At 35.4% G+C, this 20109-nt stretch overlaps 1 protein-coding gene across 7 annotated transcripts in view; it reads left to right on the forward strand.

Moving 5' to 3' along the window:
• Positions 1 to 20109, forward strand: part of VPS13B (vacuolar protein sorting 13 homolog B) — a 773631-nt gene that overhangs the window by 591022 nt on the left and 162500 nt on the right. For 5 of the 7 annotated variants that reach the window (XM_057735654.1, XM_057735658.1, XM_057735653.1 and 2 more), the window contains one exon: positions 12448 to 12843. The exons of 1 other annotated variant lie outside the window; for it this stretch is intronic. In XM_057735654.1, the coding sequence (XP_057591637.1) occupies positions 12448 to 12843 (396 nt within the window). The remainder of the gene's footprint in view (positions 1 to 12447; positions 12844 to 20109) is intronic. One more of the 7 variants, XM_057735657.1, reaches the window with a different exon arrangement.

Here is a 20109-nt window from a genome sequence, read left to right on the forward strand (position 1 = left end):
CCCTGACCAAGGATCAAACCTGGGTCCCCTGCATTGGGAGTGCAGAGTCTTAACCGCTGCACTACCAGGGAAGTCCAGCAAGACTATTTTGTAAAAGGTTTTATATTGTTCCATCAGGAGGCACATAATATCTGAAGGTTTCTTCTTATGATGTTAATAGCCATTGTTGCTCAATGCCTAAATTCATTGGAAGTTGCAAACAGTAATATTTTAGTTCTAGCTTCTTTTTTCACATAGTAGCTGGAATACTTCTATAAAGAGAAGCATTTCCTCCTCTACTGTTTGGTTACTTAGTAGTATTGTTCACCTAAGAAAGGCAGGATAAATGCTTAATTCTTTCCCTTTATTCGCCCATTTAAAAAAAAATGTTTGTTTTCTAGATGGGAGGAATTTTTTTCACAATATATATGTATATCAGATTGTCACAATATACACTTTAGATATCTTACAATTTTATTTGTCAGTCATACATCAGTAAAACTTGGGAAAATGAGTTAGTTTTCTAAATATTACAGTGGTGGCCATTTAGGGTTTTTTTGCTATTATTCGGAATTCATTATTTTTAATGATGTTGAAATTGTCTCGTCATTGGCAGTGGTGGTGTCTATAAACTTGCTTCTCTGTGTTTTTAATCTTCCCTCAGTCTGGAATCCTTATCTCAAAATATTTGTCTCTTCCCCAAAATAAGATATGCTGTCTCCAAGGAAGAGTATATGCCATCATTGAGAATAGGAAGAAAAAAAGGGAAATGGGCACCAAAAATGCTGCCACAATTATTGGAGCAGTGAAATGTACTTAGTCTTCTTTGTTAATTACTTAGAGGGAGAGAAGCTCATTTAGACGAGTTCAGTTCAATACATTCGTTTTAGAAAACCAATTCAATTACCCTATAATCAAAACTTTTATCTTGTGATTTTTTTGGTAGGACAGTGTAGTCAAAAAAAGTCAATGCTTGATTATATGTACATCAGTAATGATGGCTTCCAATTCCCAGTGACAAGCACCATGAACTGCTGCTGGCTGACCCAGTCAAGGGCATGTTTCAGTCCGTGTCTCTGAGCCTCCTCAACAGCGTGTGGGACAGCTTACAACCAGTTCCATTTGGTGTGCCATTTGTTAATTGACACACTTATGTCTGCCACCACTGAGGTCTTTACACTTCAACCCTCATTGAAAACATGTTGATCTGATTGTCAAGGGCACCTTTCCAAGTTGTCTAGCTCTCACACCTGTGAATACTTTAGTCTCCACTGTCCATTATCATCATGAATACCTTTACTTGAACACTGTAACAAAAATCTAAATTTGAATTGCTGAAAAAGAGAAAAAAATGTACTATGACCTAATAATAAAAAGTATTTTTATTAGAGTTGCTATAACACATAAAGTTAAGTTTGATTATAAAGTTGTTCTTTGATTTGCGGGGGTGGGATGGGGGAACCATCATTCCTGTGTCTGTACATAGCCACCATGGCCACTGGCTGTTTTCCTAGCAAGCCTTGGGAAAAAAAAAAAGGTGTCTTTTACAAATAAAATTCCAAAGGAAGAAGCACTTAACAAAGAATTTTTCTTTCATAAATGTTATGATTTGGGTATAACGAGCCATATTGAATCCATTGGGTTTTTGGTAATAGATTTCAAAATACATCATAAATGTAAGTAATATGATGACTAATGGGTCAAGTAAAGTTGGAACATTTTAAATGAGAAAATAGCTGGAACAGTTTTCGGGAAACTTTTCCAGTTGATGTTTGGTCCCCCACAAGGTGTGCATTAACATAAACTTAGGGGAATCACCTCTGGGGCTCAAATTCCCTCTCTGATTTCATTATTACAGTATGATTCTTTTCCTTTCACTATTAAGTCATCTCCTAGGGTGATGGGAGCATAAAATAACTGTAATTTATTTGTATTTGTCTAATCTCCTCTTAACTCAGTAATCATTCCATCATTCTGTTTCCTGGTAGCTGTTTAGAAAGTTTTGAAGGGTAATTAGAGTCTAATAATTGACAGGCATGGGTTTACTTGGTATCTTAAAGATACAGAATGTATTCTGGGGATGGTGAGAAATTAGATTTGGCAGAGAAATAGATGACTCAGCTGGGAGATTCTCTATTACTACACATTCTTAAAAACTAAACATTGAAAATAATCCATTTATTAAAGTTCATTGAGGATTAGGAAAAGAATTCTAAACTCTTTAAAACAAGAATCTGATAATAATTGGAATAAAATCCACATTAACAATCTATGCCTGATTCTTTATCCAGTTATATTTTCAGTTCCTGTAAAACATCATTTTATATAGCTCCCACTGTTTCTGTTGAATAAAACTTTTGTAGTCCATTTCTTTAATGTTTTCATCTTAATAATGAAGTTAATATTTTTCATAATTTTAAAACTATAAAAGAAGACCAGAAAATACATTGCTCAATTTTTATTTTCATTTTTGTTTAAAAATGCCAAACTTTTTTGCATAATTTTCCCATTTGTAAAAATAATTTTCCTATCATTATGAAACTACAGATATTTGCAATAAAGACAGTAATTTTCTACCCCAAAAAGTACCTGACTAGTTCAAGGATGTAAAAGCCTACAGACACTGAGGAATAAAAGTAACAATACAAATTTGTTCAAATATCAGATGTGACAATGACTTAATGATTTTAACCGAAGGATTCACACATGCTGATGGACTTTACACAGCAATAAAGGATGCTGTTGCATTTGTGGTGTTTCTCATTCTGATGCATGCTGCATATCTCTTCATGGACCTGGTACTTTGAAAGGAATACCTAATATTACAGTATAACCTCATTTTAGCTCTGCTTTTTGGGCTCTTGGCCTGTAGTATTGTCTGATTTGCCCAAATGGGACTGCCCCAGTCCCTCTGTTTAAACATAGGACAGGCTGTGTTTTGCAGGGAATGTGGCTCAACAATCTAGCTCTAAGGGGGTGGGAGCAGGGGACTTTGTGGCCTAGTGGAGAGCACCGTGCACAGAGGTTGCACTGTATGCAAACAAACATACAGAAACCATTTAAAAGGTAAATTATTTAAATGTTTTAAATATCAACTTGTTTCTTATAAAAAGTTAACATAACATCAGTCTTGTGCTATGTATATAGCTCTTGTAGGTTTTTGAACTTTCTAAAAATTTATATCAGCTGCTGTTCAGTTGACTGAGAGATTGCATTTATATTCCTAGGCTTAAGATCACTCAAAGAATGAAGTTTTCATGCATATGTTAACAGTTTTGACCTGACCCCACAGGAAGGATAGGTCAAGTGACCAAAGTATCCAGATAAGAAGCTCTTCTTTACCAAGCCACTCTTCTAGGAAAGAGTCATTCAGAAACCAGCCCACGAAAAGTTAACATTGAAACTTTACATTTCAAATTCATGAAACAAAAGACATATAAGAAATTTAAATAATTTAAAATGATTTTTTTGAGTTATTCTGTAGCATTTATTTTTCTGAAGTTATTAAAGTTTAAAATCACACTGACATTTTTGGAACAAACTGTATGAGAGAGGGAAATCCAAGATATTTTTTCAGATTGTCTTATTCCTAAAATTAGTTGAGTCTTGGTTAATTGTTATATATAAACTAGTGACCTAATAGAGATTCATGACTTAAGGATAGAACAAGATAGGTAATTTAAAATAATTATATGTTTACCATCTCCATTTTGTGCTATTAAACTTCTACTGAATAAATATTGTGGGCTGTTCTTGATGTTGCTTTGGGAAATTGAGCTTTCTGATTTCAGGCTTTCCAAGAAGTTATATTTGGTAGAATAAAGTAGATAATGTAGCTCCAATAGATTCATAGTTGAAATTCACAAATATGATTAGATTTTAGTACACATTTCTTTTTCTGAATTATCAGGATTTGACTTATACTGATAAAAAAGAATCTTTTTTTTTTTTAATTTATTTATCTATTTATTTACTTATTTAGCTGCACCGGGTCTTAGTTGTGGTACGCAGGATCTCCATTCCTGCACGTGAGATCTTCGTTGCAGCATTGCGGGATCTTTTTAGTTGCAGCATGTGGGATCCTTCTCAGTTGCATCATGCGGGATCTAGTTCTCTGACCAGGGATTGAACCCTGGGCCTCCTGCATTGGGAGCACAGAGTCTTAACCACTGCACTACCAGGGAAGTCCCCGAAAAGAACGCTTTTTTAAAATTTATTTTGTAGAGCCAAGTCATGTGAAAGAATATACTGTCTCTCCTAATTAAACTACTTTAGATGGCGCCAAACCGACCTTTGCATTTGAGTTTTACTAATTTAACTGACTCTAGTCTAGCTGTTAAATTAAAGCCTCTAATTTTCGTGTGCCACAATGTTTGGTATTAGTAAGTTCAGTAATTGTCCTATGTTTCCATATCGTTTATGGAGTAGCATTCCGTCTTTTTCACCTTCTGCAGAAAGGTCACCTTGATCTCACCATTACAGGTATTAACATAAGTGTTCTACTGCCTTGTTGGAGGGGCCATGGAGAGTGGAAAGTAAACCTGAAAAACTGACCCAATACAGAGTTGGTTAACACTTAGGCCTAAAGTGGGCTTCCCCTACACATAAGGGCACATTCCAGCCCTTTAGCCTTTTGAGAAACACATGGGTGAAAAAAAAGTGGAGTGGAAAAAACTGTCCTGTCATGCATATGACAGTCATCAAAGTAATTTTTTATTTTTTAAATTAATATGCAGTAAAATTGTCCTTCTTTGTTGCACAGTTCTGTGAATTCTAATACATGAATAGACTCACATAACCACCACCACAGTCAAGATACAGAAAACTTCTACCATCTTAAAAAACTCTCATGGTGTTCCTTTGTAATCACACCCTCCCCTAAACCCTAATCTCTGATAATTACTGCTCTCCATCACTTTAGGGTTTTTATTTGTTTTACCTTTTTGAAAATGTCATACAAATGTAATCATACAACATGTAACCTTTTCAGACTGGCTTCTTTCACTCACATACTGCCCTTGAGATTCAGTCAAGTTGTTGCATCTATCAATAATATCAATACATTCCCTTTTATTGCTGAGTAGTATTCCATTTTGTAGATATACCATAGTTTAAGAATTCATCCACTGAAGAACATGTAAGTTGTTTCCAATTTTAGTGATTATGAGTAGAGCTACTTTAAACATTTGTGTATAAGTTGTATGATTATGTTTCATTCCTCTATGATAAATACCTAGGTGTGGGATTGGTGGGTCACGTAAGTCGTAAGAAACTACTGAAATGTTTCCAAATTGCCATTCCCACCAGAAATGTATGAGAGTCCCACTAGTTCCATATCCTCTCCAGCAATTTGTGCTGTCAGTATTTTTTATTTTAGCCATTCTAATAGAGGTCTCATTGTCATTTTTATTTGCACTTTACTAATAATGTCATGTTTTTGTATGTGCTTATCTTCTTTTCATGTATCCTTTTGGTGAAGTGTCTATTAAAGTCTTTTGCTTATTTTAAAATTAGGTTGTTTGTTTCTTATTGTCAAATTTTGAAAGTTTTTTGTATGTTCTGGATACAAGTCTTTTGTCAGATACGTGACTTGCAAATATTTTCTCCCAGTGCATGGCTTGTCTTCTCAGTCTCTTAATACTACTTTTTACGGAGCAAAGTTTTTAGTTGTGAAGTCCAATTTGTAAATTTTTTTAAATGAATCATGCTTTTTTTGGTACAGTATATAAGAACTCTCCCTAACTTCAGGACTCGTAAATTTCTCCTATGTTTTCAGCTTTAAAAAACTCTATAATTTTACATTTTATATTTAGATCTATGATTCATTTTTAGTTAATTTTGGATGAAGTATAACGTTGAGTTCAAAGTACTTTTTTTCTTTTTGGCCTGAGGATGTACAACACCATTTGTTGATAAAACTATCCTTTCTTCACTGAACTGCCTTGAAAGTTTTAAATAAAATCATTTCACAATATTTGGTTGGACTCTGTAATCTGGATTCCCTGTTCTGTTCCACTGATATACATGTATATATCGTCTCCAAAATTATGCTGTCTTGATCATAGTAGCTTCATAGTAAGTCTTAAAATTAGGTAATATAAGTTCTCCAATTTTTTCTTCTATATCAAAAGTGTTTTGGCTGTTCTAGTTCCTTTGCTTTCCTGTATACATTTGAGAATCAACTTTTCTATATCTACAATAAATACTACTGGAATTTTTATTGGAATTGGGTTAAGTCTATAAACCAATTGGGAGAGATTTTACATCTTTACTATTTTGAGTCTTCCAACCCATGAATATGTTATGTGTACAATATATATCTCCATTTACTTAGGTCTTTAATGATGTTTCAACATACAGATTCTGTACAAGTTTTATCAGATTTTTACCTAAGTATTTATTTTATTTGGGGCTTTTGTAGATGTTATTTTTTGTTTAATTTTTTTTATTCCACTTACACATTGCTAGTTTATAGAAATGTAACTGGTTTTTGTGTGGTGGCCTTGTATTCTAAAATCTTGTCAAGTTCACTTAGTAATTCCAGGAGCTTTTCTGAAGATCTCATGGATTTTTCTACATGAACAATCATGTCATCTGTGAATAGTCATCATTTTATTTCTTCCTTTCCAATCTTCATGCATTTTATATTTGTTTCTTGCCATATTGCGCTGATTGGGATCTCTAGTATTAAATATAGAGTATGAGTAGTGCGAATGGGTATCATTGCCTTGTTTCTGAACTTAAGGGAAAAGCATTCAATCCTTCATGATTAAGTGTGACATTAGCTATAGGTTTTTCGTCTGTGAACTTTATCAGGCTAAGAGTTCTTATAAATGAATATTGAGTTTTTCAAAAGTTGTTCTGCAGCAGTTGATATGATCATGTTGTTTTTGTTTTGTAAATTGGTAATATCATTACTTTGATTTTCTAATATTGAACCAACCTTGTAGACCCAGGATAAACCCCTCTTGGTTGTGGTATATTATTAGTTTCTTATGTTACTTGATATGTTTTTTAAATTTTTTTTTTTGGAGGATTTTTATGTCTGTGTTTAAGGGATATTGGTCTGTAGTTTTCTTTTACTGTCTTTGTCTGGTTTTGGTATCAGTAATGATGGTTTCATAAAAAGAATTTAGGAGTATTGTCTCCTATTTTCTGTGGTACAAGAAAATGAAGGAAAAAAAGAAGGAAAAAAATGAGGGATTTTCTTAGTCCCTGTGGGCATTAGGAATTCCGTTCCCATTACTGAAGCCAGAAATATAGAGAGTTTCTCCTACTACTCCCTCTGTCCACACCTGCTGTCCACCTCCAGATTTTGGGCTGCCCCAGACTATGGAGTACCAGAACAAAAATGAGAAACTCACTACCATTTTGATGGTATTTTGAAATCTAGTAATCTTGCCCAGTCTACCTTTTACCATTCACTTTTTCAAAGTCCTCAAATAGCTGCTCTGTGTATGTTTTATAGCTATAATCTCTTCAGAGATTATAGCTGCGTAAAATGGGAAAGACGGCTCCATCTTTCCAGGAACTGTGAAATTATTTTTAAAGAGAGGGAGTTGGCAACTAACAAAGAGAAGGGTAGAGTATATTAGATGTTTTTGCTTTGGGGGGAAAAGGTAAAAGAAGCTAGGGCAAATATTCCTAGGCCTTGAAACTTTATTTATGATCACATTAGAAACCAGAAATATCATGTGGGTAAACATGCATATGGAATTTGTGTTAGTTTTCTATTGGTGCATAACGAATTACCACAAATGTAGTGGCTTATAGCAACACAAATTTATTATCTCAGTCCTACAGGTCAGAGTTGGGTTTAGCTGTATTCTCTACTCAGAATCTTACAAAGCCAAAATCAAGGTGTCAGTTGGGCTGGGCTCTAATCTAGAGGCTCTAGGGAAGAATCCACTTCCAAACTCATTTCGTTTGTTTGCATAATCCAGTTCCTTTGGTTGTAGGACTCATGTTCCTAATTCCTTGTTAGCAGCTGGCTAATGCTTCCTTCCCTCAGCTCTAGGGCACCCATTCCTTCTCATATGACCCCTATCATCCTCAAAGCAGCAATGACATGTCATAGACCCCTTCTCACATTTCAGATCTCTCCGTCCTCCCCTTCTGCCTCCTTCACGTACTTTTTAAAGGGCTCATGTAATAGATCAGGCCCACCAAATAATCTCTGTGTTAAATTCAATTTACCTGGGGTTTTTTATCACACCTATAAATTCCTTTCCAGCACAGCAGTACCTAGATTAGTGTTTGATTCAATAACCAGGGGAGAGGAGTCTTGGGAGAAGGAGGTCCTCTTCAGAATTCTCCCTACCACAGAACCAGATTGGAAAGTTTTGGGGTGCTCCAACATGAAGTGACCAAACATGTACTTCATGCTGAGTTTGAGGCCCAATACTAAGTATTAAAGAAGAAAAATGTACACTCAAAGATCTTCTCTATTGGTGGGAGACATAATCTCATAAAAAGATATTTATGCAGAGCCAGCTTTGTGGAACTACTTCTTGGAGAAAATGCTGAGCAGTGTCCTGAAGATTAGGCTTTAAGCAAAGGAAGGGTATGTTAGCCATTAGACAAAGGAGCCACGTGATCAAAGGCCTAATGGTATGACATAGTATGGACTGGGGGAAATGGGCTCTATAAACTCTTTGATATTTCTGGAGCTTTAATATTTGAGGCAGGCAATGGCTGAGGATAAGGAAAGGCAAAAGCTTTTTTTCCACTCAAAGGAGCTTCGTCTTTTATCCCATAGGTAAAGAGGAGCCATTAAAGAGTTTTAACCAATAGTGAGCCAATCAGGATCACATTTGAAACAAATCATTTGGAAATTACTCTGGAGACTGGATTAATAGGAATCAGTCTAGACAGAGAAAGCTTTTAGGAGGCTTTATATTAGCTGAACAATATCAAAACAAAATCCAAAAATGGAAGGGAAAAAATGGGGAGTGGCTGGAATGCTGGAGAGAAGGAGATTGTATTCAAGCAATATTTTGGAAGTAAAACTGACAGAACTTAATCATTGAGTGGATTTGGACCAGGAAAGGAGGGAATGAAATGAATCAAAAAGTCAGATTTTTTATTTGAGCCAGTTGGTAGATTAGAGTCATTAACTGAGATGGGCAATATAGCTTGTGTGGGAGGAGGTTATGGATTGTTCTGGATGAATTGATTTGATGAGCCTGTGGGATTTCAGTAGGAAGGAAAAATTCATTCATTTTTTTTCATTCCTTACATCATTAAGTGTTTATTTTGTACTTACTATGGACCAAAGAGTAGTGTAGGTACTTAGAATATTAAGATGTAGAACAGTCCTTATTGTTCAGGAGCTCACAGTTAGCTGGACTATGACAGATACCTAAGCAGTAACTATAAAAATAATATAAGTAGGTACCTGATGATGACACAACACACACATATTCTGGAAGCAATGGATGAGAGGCACCTCACTCAGCCACAGGGGTCAAGAAAGAGTTTCTGGAGGAAATGACTCAAAGATTGAGTCTCGAAGGACAAGTTAGGCAAATAACCAGAGGTATAGTATTTTTTTGGTTTTGTTTTGCTTTGTTTTGTTTTATTTTGTTTTTCCTGAGTCACTGGGATGACCATACCTGAGATACAGGGATCCACACTGAGATAACCGTCAGTACCTCCATGGATGTGTTACCAGTCTGCAGTCAGAGAAAATGGATCCCTTAGGCTCAGCAGTTGGTGGATATTTGGTGGATATTTGGGCAACTTCCTGAGTTGGTCAGTAAACTGTTCCTATGGCTACTTCTGACCCTTAGTTTAAATCTCATGTTATGAATCCAGGCAAAAGCAGATAGCTTCTGGCCCCAATATCTGAGTCTTCTTTCTGCTTTAGCTTTGTTTTGTTTTTTTGTTGTTGCTGTCATCTGTTAAGATTGTTCATTGTTTTCATTGTGGTAAAAGGTGGTATTATTTTCTGCGAGGCCACAAAATTTGGAAGCCCACATGAAAGAATTTGCAGGCAGAGCAGGACAGTGTATGAGTCATTTGAATCATCCAATTTCCTTAAAATATTTTGCCCGCCAGCCTCTTTGAGTACCCCAAATTCTACAAGTCACAAATAATGGCTTTCAAAAATGGTGCTGGTATAACTGGATTTTCCCATGCAAAAAAAAAGAAAATTAAATTGGACCCCTACCTCACACAAACCACAAAAGTTAATTCAAGAGCAATCATAGACCTAAATATAAGAGGTAAAACTATAAAACTTGTAAAAGAAAGCATAACTGTAAATCATTGTGACCTTGGGTTAGGCAGCGGTTTTTTGATATGACACTAAAACCACAAGCAAAATAATAGATCTGTTGGACTTCACAAAACTTAAAATCTTTTATGCTGTAAATGATAACATCAAAAAAACTGAAAAGACAATGCAGAGAATGGGAGAAAATATTTGCAAGTCATATATCTGATAGGGACTTGTATCCAGAATATATCAATATAGAAGACTCATACTATTTAATGATAAAAAGACAAATAACCCAATTGAAAAATGAGTGAAGGATGTGACTAGACGTTTCTCCAAGAATATATACACATAGCCAATGAAAAAATACTCAACATCATTAATCATTCGGGAAATACAACTCAGAATCACAATGGGATGCCACTTCCTACCCACTAGGATTGCTGTAATCAGATATGACCCAGCAGTCCCACTTCTAGATAGATACCTAAAGGAATTAAAACATACTCACATAAAAATTTGCACATGAATGTTCATAGCAGTATTATTCATAATAGCAAAAAAGTGGAAGCAACTCAAATGTCCATAAACTGATAGTGGATAAACAAAATGTAGTATATCCATATGATAGAGTATCATTCAGCCATAAAAAAGAAATGATGTACTGGTGGTACATGATTCAACACAAATGAACCTTATGTTAACTGAAAGAAACCAGATAGAAGAAGCCAGATTTTGTGTGATTCCATTTATATGAAATGTCCAGAATAGGCAAACCTGTAGAGACAGAAATTAGCGTATTGGTTGCCTGTGGGCTGCAAGTGGGGAATGGGTGGGGACTGCTAAGTGGCATGGGAATTTTTTTTTTCCACCTGTGGTGGTGATAATGTTCTGGAATTAGATAGTGATGATGATTACACAATCTTGTGAGTATACTAAGAACCATTGAATTGTACACTTTAAATAGGTGAATTGTATGATATGAGTTATTATGTCAATAATGATGTTAAAAAAATAATTCCTTTAAATTATGATATTTTTCCCTGTTTAAATAAATGTAGGGAGCACAGAATATTTTAGTATTGCAGAAGGGTGACTCAAACATCTGACCCTTTCCAGTGGACAACTAGCTAGAAGCAGGACTCTCAAAGTTTTGCTTAGCCTGATTAAAGAAACACAAGGAAAGGCACACTTAAAAGGGATGGTACCCTGAGCGAGCCTGGGTAGCAAGGAGGAAACTATAAGGTGCTTACGTGTGAGGAAGATGAGATGAGGTCCTCCTATTGAAAACAGATAGAATACTAACTTTATCTGCTTGGTAACTTTGCTATTCCTAGCTTCATGTGTGATTATATCTTGTATTACATTAGACTGCAGTGAAAAGAATATTTGTTAGGTTCAGTTAAACTCAACCATTTTATTGAACACATACATATGAGAAACACTGTGCCAGGCACTAGGTATAAAGATGAATGCCATGCTCTGCATTCACAACCGTTACAGTCTTAACATCTTATTGATAATAGAAACAGAAGTGGGAAGGCAAAAACAAAAATGATAGGGCCTAGTTAGTTTTAATATCAGGTGACTAAGTGACTAAGTGGCAAATAAAGACATCTGGTGTGTGATACATGTAAAATGGATTTTAAGAAATCTCAGTCTACCCATGTTCCATTGGATGAGGTATTTGAAACTTTATCAATGCAGAATGCGGGGAAAGATATAGGGATTCTTCTGGTTTTTAGTGGGTCACGGAGGGGAAACAAGTGTTTTGTACATACTTTTATCAGAGAGTGGTGGGGGAGGCTACTTTAGTTAATCAGTTGCACAGATATTCATTAATACCCATATTCGTGTCAGACAGTGTGCTGGGTACTAAGGGAAGTCCTTTTAACCTCGGAAGAAAGAATGTCAGTTCAGTAACAAACTGGAAAGGCTGCTTAATTTTGCCTCAGAGTGGGAGGGCAGAGATAGATGTCCATGTGTGGCCTTCGCTCTGTCAGAAACAGATAGACAGTCATGTGGATTGAGACAGGAATGTAGGCATGTACGTATCCAGGGAAAGTGTTCCTCAAGGAACTACATGGAAAGAATAGTTAGGTGGTAAGTAAAAGAATTATAACATCTGGCATCCTAATGAGTCCACAATACAGGTGTTGGGAAACTGAAATAGGAACTTGACAGGGAAGTAAGGGCTCATTTTCAAAAAGAGAGCTTCAATACTTTTCTTATCCTTTTTAATTCTATAGCAGACATCAACTTGGATATATCAAAGCCTTTGAAAGCAAACCTGAGTTTTACCAAACTGGATCAGATAAACCATTTTTTACAGAAGATAAAAAATGCACACAGCAAAGAGACCTCAGCCCTGTCAGACACCATGCTGAATAAGGATGAGCTTCCAGCCTCCAAATGTTACCGTGGAAAGTTGTCTAAGCTTAAAGTTCATGGCGATGGAGCACAAAAGATGCCATTTCAAGAAAACATGTGGAGAACGGTTTCCTGCTTTCAAAAAATTTCTGTTCATACAACTCAGATTGTGGTCTCCATGGAAACTGTCCCCCATCCTAATAAACCGTGCCTGTTAGCATCTTTATCAACCCTCGAGGGAAGCCTGACTGTCAAAACAGCACAAAAAGTACCTGGTAAGTCACAGAAAAGGGGAGAGGGAGGTGACAATGACTTGCTAACATCTAAAACTGCGTAATTTGAAGATTTATATTATATAGAGGTTAAAAGTTTCAAGAACCATTAGAGATGAGGACATTTGTGGTTTGTTGCCTTATTATAAAGAAAATGTTATAACAAATCATTTAAGCCTAAGTATTTTAATCCCTAAACTGTTTCTATCTACCTCTTCAGGCATGTTCCTACAGATGTCTTTATAACTGTTCATTCCTACATTTCTTTTTACCTAAAATAGTGGTAGTGGAAGAACAGAGTATGTATCAATTTCTGTGTGCCGTTAGAATAGTAATTTTAAAGTGTGGTCTCAGAACCAGCTGCATCAGCATCATCTGGGAACTTGTTAGGGATGCAGATTCTCAGACTCTACTCCTGACCTACTGAATCAGAAACTGTGGGCATGGAGCCCAGAAAAATGTGTTCCAGCAAACCCTACAGGTGATTCCAGTGTGCTACATTAAGTCACTGGGAACAATTTATTTAAAAAAGAAAAATTGCTCTGGTGGCAGGAATGCTACACAAAATGTAATAGAAGCTAAGGTTCAACTTTGCAGAGACAGTACCATTGATGACTGTCAGGCAGCAACACCTGCAAGGAAAGGCCGTGCTTCAGTGCCTAGCTGAGCAAGGGAGCGTGGACCAGCAACTGACTGTCTTTGATGGGTGGAGAGGTGAGAAATTAACGGCAGTGACATCTACATTTTCCTCATTTGTTACTGTGACTAAATTGTTGTGTGCTTTTTCACACTGAATCAAAAAGAGTAGGCAGAAGGAATGTGAGGAGGGGAAGAGAAAAGACAAGGTACAGGTGGGGAATAGCCATTTTCAATCACAGAAACTGCTACTGTTAAAGTTCAGGGCATGATGCCAGAAATTTTACTTTAAAAGTACCAAAAGGAAAACATTTTTTTCCACTTTAATTTGCAGGAAAGAAGTGGGGCTAGAGGAGTGGTGCAGGGGGTAAAGTAAATCCTGAAACTGTATGCAACTTAGTTGCTTACTAAAAAGTAATTAAGTGGCAGCTGGAGACTAATTGGCTATAGCCAGTTTGGGCACAGTAGTTGAAGACATAAAGAAAGAGTTTTGTAGTTGAGAAGTATGAATTTTAGGCCAAAAAATAAATGATTTATTTCTTTCTCACTAGAAATATTTGTGACCAAGCCAGCTAAAAGCACTGTATGTTTTTTATTGTCTTTAAAGTTAGAAATGAAAAATGGTAAGGTCCATGGGACATGAAAGGCTATGAAGCACTGGAGGCTACGATGTCTGATTTATCCACAAATAAATTACAACCCAGACAACACTGGGACCATTCCCACGCCTTTCCTGTTGTGCCTGAATCATAGCAAGGAAGGGTTTGGACTCAGACAGAATGAAAGCATTTAATATGTACAATACTCAATTCTACGCCCTTTTCTTTTTTCATCCTTGTTTCTTATTTCATTCATTTGCTATTCATATTTTATCCAGTTTTAATAGTGTCTATTCTCAGTGCATATCTCTAAAATATAATTAAAATCCTCTCACTGAGCTTCATAAGGCAGTAGACTCATTCTGGTTTTATAACTTGTTTTTTCCCTTTATGCTAGTACCCCTATTCCTTTTACAGTTATACTCTTAAATCTGGTTAAATGCAGAAATAGAAACTGTAGCTTTGACTGAGATCTACTTTATACAACTATAATATGCAGTGTCTAGCAAATGCTCTAAAGTAGTTATTTGCATCAATGAATCGAACGAAATTGAAGTTAGCCACATAATTAATAGAAACAGTTTTATTATGAGAGTATAACAAACACCACATCTGTTTTCTCTACATTTCTGCTTGATGTGATGGCATGCTCAAATGTTTAAAAGATAAAGTCAGCAAAATAATAATAAATTATAATTAAGTGAAGTAAGATTTTAAGTTCGAGTTATTACTGTAGGCTGATTTCTAAGAAATTATAATTAAGAGATTACTACATATTTTTTCAGGAATTGATTTTTAACTAAGGAAAACTTTTTAAAAATAAAATATAATTTAAACTTTGGACATTAATTTCATTGTTTATTTACATATCTTAAAAATTCATGCTTTGCAACTTGGATGAAATACATGCAAATATATATTCAAGGTATATTTTTGGTAAGTGGTAAAAAGTATTTCCCAGCCAAAAAAAAATAATTTAAAAAAAAAAGCCTCCTCCCAGTAGTCATATTTCTTTTTGTATTTTTCAAGTGATATCATTCTGTGTTCAACCAAAAATTTCTATAGTATATCTTTGAGCTCAGTGGAGTTAATGTCAGATTTTTACAGTTTGAATCTAATACAAAAATACTTAACTGTGTCTTTGATTTTACAGTTTATATAACTATTGTGACCATATGCAGCAGCTGCACTTTTCAAATTATTTGCTGAACCAAATTGAGCACAGTGACAAAAGTAGTCATCTCAGATGTACTATTAAACAGAGAAAGAAAAAGGAACATTGCCTTGGTACAGCATAGCCATCTGCTGTACAGATGTTATTGTATAGAATGACTTAAGATAAAATAATTGTAGAAAATTTTCATTAAAACCTCAACAATTTGCACTTGTTTATGCGAATCTGCATAACTCCCCAATGAGACAACACACTTGGGGTTTCTTTGGTTTTCACTCACTTTCTCTTTGATCCTTTTTGATGTGCTGACTTTCATAAACACAGTCAAAAACACTGTGCAAAAACATCATGGAAAAAACTACAAAGGAACAATTATAGCAGCAGAAACTACTCTAATCCCTAACTTACGCAAGCTATTTTTAGTGAAATATTTTTTTAACACTCTTTATGTGACAATGTTATATAAACAGCGTAAAATGGTCCTTTCCAGATGAGTTTTAATTTAGGAGCTGAAATAGATTTGTAATGCAAGAAGAATCTTATGTTCTAAGTAATATTTAGAGAAACGCAATTGGGAATGTGTCGTAGGCATGTTTCTTCACTTGTGAAAAGTACAAGAAATATTTGAGTTTGCCTAATGATTATATTTTTTATCATCTAAACTAAGCTTATGGGAAGTGCATGTGGAAAGGGAATAATAAAAGAATGAGAGAGGAAAGTTAATGTTCTCCCCAAGACATTGTGAATACATTTAGGTCTGAAATGCTTTTATGTTCATTTACTGGTTTTTACCAAAAATATGTACAGATTATTCACCGCAGTGTTTTCATCATTTGAAACAAAGTGGAATGGTTAAATATTTTCCACTTAAAAAAAAATCCTTGAGTTCTTCTTAGCCTCTTGTACTATTCTGTGGCCCTAAACTATCCGAGTTTCAAGGGACGTGAGTTTTTTTTTTTTAATTCCACTCTGCAGATGCTAGTGTAACAGTGACTTATAATAACCTAACTCATATTTCTGCTAGAATACTTATGTTCTCCCATGTGTCTTTGGTAAAATAGCCCTAAAGTTCTGATTTTAGAACTTTACATGCAAGATGTAATGCTTATATTTTTTTAAATTGGTTTATAATTGCAAAAAATTTCTATGATTGTGTATAATATTGCCAAATTTTCTGATTATGTTATTGAAAATGAAATTAATCTTGTTTAAAAATTATATCTTATTTTCTGAAACTTTTTAAGGCAGATATTTCTTTTGCTATCCATTAAATCTATCCCATTCTGTAGTACATTCTTTTTTAAAAAATAACAACCCCCCACCCCAGTCTTTTTTGCTGCTTGAAGTATGGCATTTTGGAGAAACCTTAGGTATGTAGCTATAAATTCTAAACCAGCAGTGTAGCACTTTGCACAGGCAGGGTGGGGAGTGAGCTGCAGACTTTAGCTCTCCTTGTCAGAGTTAAATTATGGCTCTATTAGGGCGGCACTTCTTAGATTTCTGCAAACAAGGGTACACAATTCAGGCTGTGAAATAGCTATGCTTTAGGCTGCCTTGCTCTTTCTTGGGGGCATGTCGATTAGCAAGCTCCATGTAGATAAGGAAAAGGGAAATAAGATATGAACAAGTTAGGTGGTACAAAGGGTTGGAGGAAGAGCCTAAGTGAGGCCATCTTGGCTCTCATTTTAGTCAGAATTAGGGAAAAGTTGCAAGAATCCCCTTTCCAAAGGGACTTAGGGGACTTTTCATCCATGCAGAAAGCAATGAGTTGAATTCCTAGTCAAAGAGCTGTGGTTTAAATAACTTTCACTACCCCAGCCTCTGTCATCCAGATGTACTTATCTTTGTGTATAAACAAAAGTAGAAAGAAAGAAAGCATAACCACATTATTTTTCACGTATACAAATACCTCTTCTCATGTTCACTGAATTCAGGACCAATAAAAATGTAAAGAACCTTAAGTTCCTTTTCATGTACTGAAAAGTGAAATCAGGTCATTAATTGATACAAAGTGGGGCTCCAGCTTTTCATTCCAGTCAAGTAGATCTCCTGAGGAAAATCTCCTAAGGTGTTGTCATAGCCATCGGATGCTGCAGAAATGCAAGTAAGCCTGAGGGGAAATAAAACATTAAATTAGATATGACTACCTAAAATGATATATTGCAATAACAAGCCATTTACAATACCCCAAGGACTTTCGTTACTTTTAGAAAGAAATAGCATCTTTTTCCAGTGCCTGAACAATAGGAAATGAATTCTTTGACCATTAAAGCCAGAGGACAAACTTAACTTTTAAACAGCCGCTGAGGATTGAAGTGGAAGTACAGCTTGTAGACAGCTATACAAATCACTAACAAACCTTAATGAATATTGGGTGTGGGCATCAGGGTCCTGTCATTTTTGACACTGTGTCCCAAGTAGCTTAAACCCAACACTCAAGGAAAGGTGGAGACCTCATTGTGTCTGTAACATCTGGGGTTTTATTTGTCATTTTGGCATACCCTGCAAGCGCAAAAGAAAGAGTAAAAGGGGATTATCTTGACAATGAAATGAGTTACTGAATCTTGTGATAATGAAAAGCAGAAGAATTCTAATGCCTTTCTGTAGTCCCTGAGGTAGAGGTGCGTTTATAGTTTTGCAGAAGTAAAATGTAGGCAGGCAGAACAGATGGCCTAGAGTCTGTGTAACCTGACACCCCCCTCATCCCAGAACTGAGGACCACTATTAATCCTGGTCAGATTCCCTCCTATTACTTTATAACAAGGTTCAAAGTTGCTACTGATGAACTGGCCTGTCCTTCTTTTACTCTTAAATTACCTGTGGATTACTGATTTTTTTCCAACAGTGATATTTTTCTGTGCATAATGGTGGACTATTGAGACATTCAAAAAAGGTGAAATAGGAAGTTCCAAAAATTGAATGGGAAATAAGTGGAAAAAGTAAAATTCTCATAACTTTTTTCAAAATAATGTCCCATGTTCTTTCTCTAATATTTCTCTAATAGGAAATAAAAGCCATAAATATATAAGGTATTCTCTTAGGAAGTAATTTTCTCATCCTCTCAGAAATAGTATGCAATGGAGAAGAAATCCCAACATACAAGTTTTATTCTCCTAATTGTAATTGTTATCAATAATATATGATTAGAGAGAATTTTGGACAATAATAAGGAATATTAATACTACTACCTTAGAAGTCATCTTTTTTTACCCCCTCCAAAACAGAGGTAAAAAAATTAAGAATGTTTGATATTAAAAAACAAAACTCACTAGTAGATATATGCTGTTCAGGCTTATTTATATGGTCACTTTTTTGGTTTCATCTTGTTTTGTTTAACCAAATTATATTAATTCAGTCTTTGCATCTTTCATTTGGAATACTTAAATTTTTCTGTGCTAAAGGGTTTGTGTGTGGTTTTTTTTTTAATGTCTGTTACGTGATGTTTGTTCTTTGTGTACATTTTTTTAGTGCTGTGAGGTTACTAAAACTGTTTGGATTTTAATGGGAAGCCTTTAAATACTAGGACAGTAACTTCAGAAATTTAGAAGATAACCACTGGGTGAAATTTCTGGTGTGTTAATTTCCAGGCTGCCTGAAAAGTAAAAAATCATCTAATAAGCAGCCCTCTTCGGATGTCAGAACACTCTCATGTGCTGTGGCGCAGTGAACATGATGTACCTGCCCAGCCTTTCGTAGAGGGAGATGAGCTCATCTCAGAGAGATAACCATCTCTGACTTTTTCTTCTGATTAATCACCAACCTGAACTCCATTTGAACCTTGTTAGACAGAAAACAAGCAGAATTCCTGGCCCAAACTATAAAATATAATTAAGCCCTTTTGAAATGATGTGTAAAAGAACATTGCTGTACCCCCACTTACAACCACTACCACCACCACAACCAATAAAGTTAAATCAAGCACTGCCTGTAATGGATTAAAATAATAAATGTTCCTGGATTTCAATGTTTGAAGTACTTGAAGAAAACAGGCTCCCAGCATCCCGGGTAGCTGAATGCAGGAGAGACATTTATTAATGACGAGTTCAAGGATTTGGCCTGTTTAAGATCATTACTTTGTGTTTACCGTGGGTTACACATCTCTTATATTTTCACACAGCCCACATGTGTCCACATGCAATGATGAAAGCTTTTTTTTTTTTTTCAACAAAAGAATTGTTAATTGTGTAAATATGCTTCTCTTGGGAAATGTGAAATCTTCCTAAAACTCTGTTCCCTTCTAATGAGAAATCCAGTACAGTTATTATACTCTTCCAAGTATATCCACCTTCAAATCTTGTCACCAGCTAGATTAGTCTTTCCCCCTATTGTTTTTAGTCACCGATTCCAAACTTAATCTACACTGCTAGAAAAAGGTTGGTCTCAGGTTATGTACTTGAGAATTCTGTCCCATTGCTCTAGACTTTGTGTCTTATGCACTATAGAAAAAACAAACAGTGCTTTTTATTTCTTCTCCTAGCTTTAACAAAGATATGGTAAAGAACCATTTTTCAAGGTTTAGATACATCTGAGGGGGAAAAAAGGTGACAACTGATAAAAATTTCCCATATATACATATTAAAACAGAGTATTCCTTGGACAGGAGAAAAAAAGAGCATTTGAGACAACAAAAATGCTACCAATTAACATGAAGATATCTCACTGTCCAAAATGCTATGGGAGAAGAAAATTTCCAGTACTAGCAGTTAAATACTAGAGGTCTTTTTCTTAGTAGTGTCTCCTTTGCGTCCTAATGATGGCACCTAAGTTAGTATTAGGTGAAATGGACAAGAATTATTGTAGCCCCTGGCACTGGGACTGTGGAAAAAGAGAGAGTTAAAAGTAAATATCCCCCATTCCACT

The sequence above is a fragment of the Hippopotamus amphibius genome, chromosome 5 (assembly GCF_030028045.1).
Source record: "Hippopotamus amphibius kiboko isolate mHipAmp2 chromosome 5, mHipAmp2.hap2, whole genome shotgun sequence".
Taxonomy (NCBI): domain Eukaryota; kingdom Metazoa; phylum Chordata; class Mammalia; order Artiodactyla; family Hippopotamidae; genus Hippopotamus; species Hippopotamus amphibius.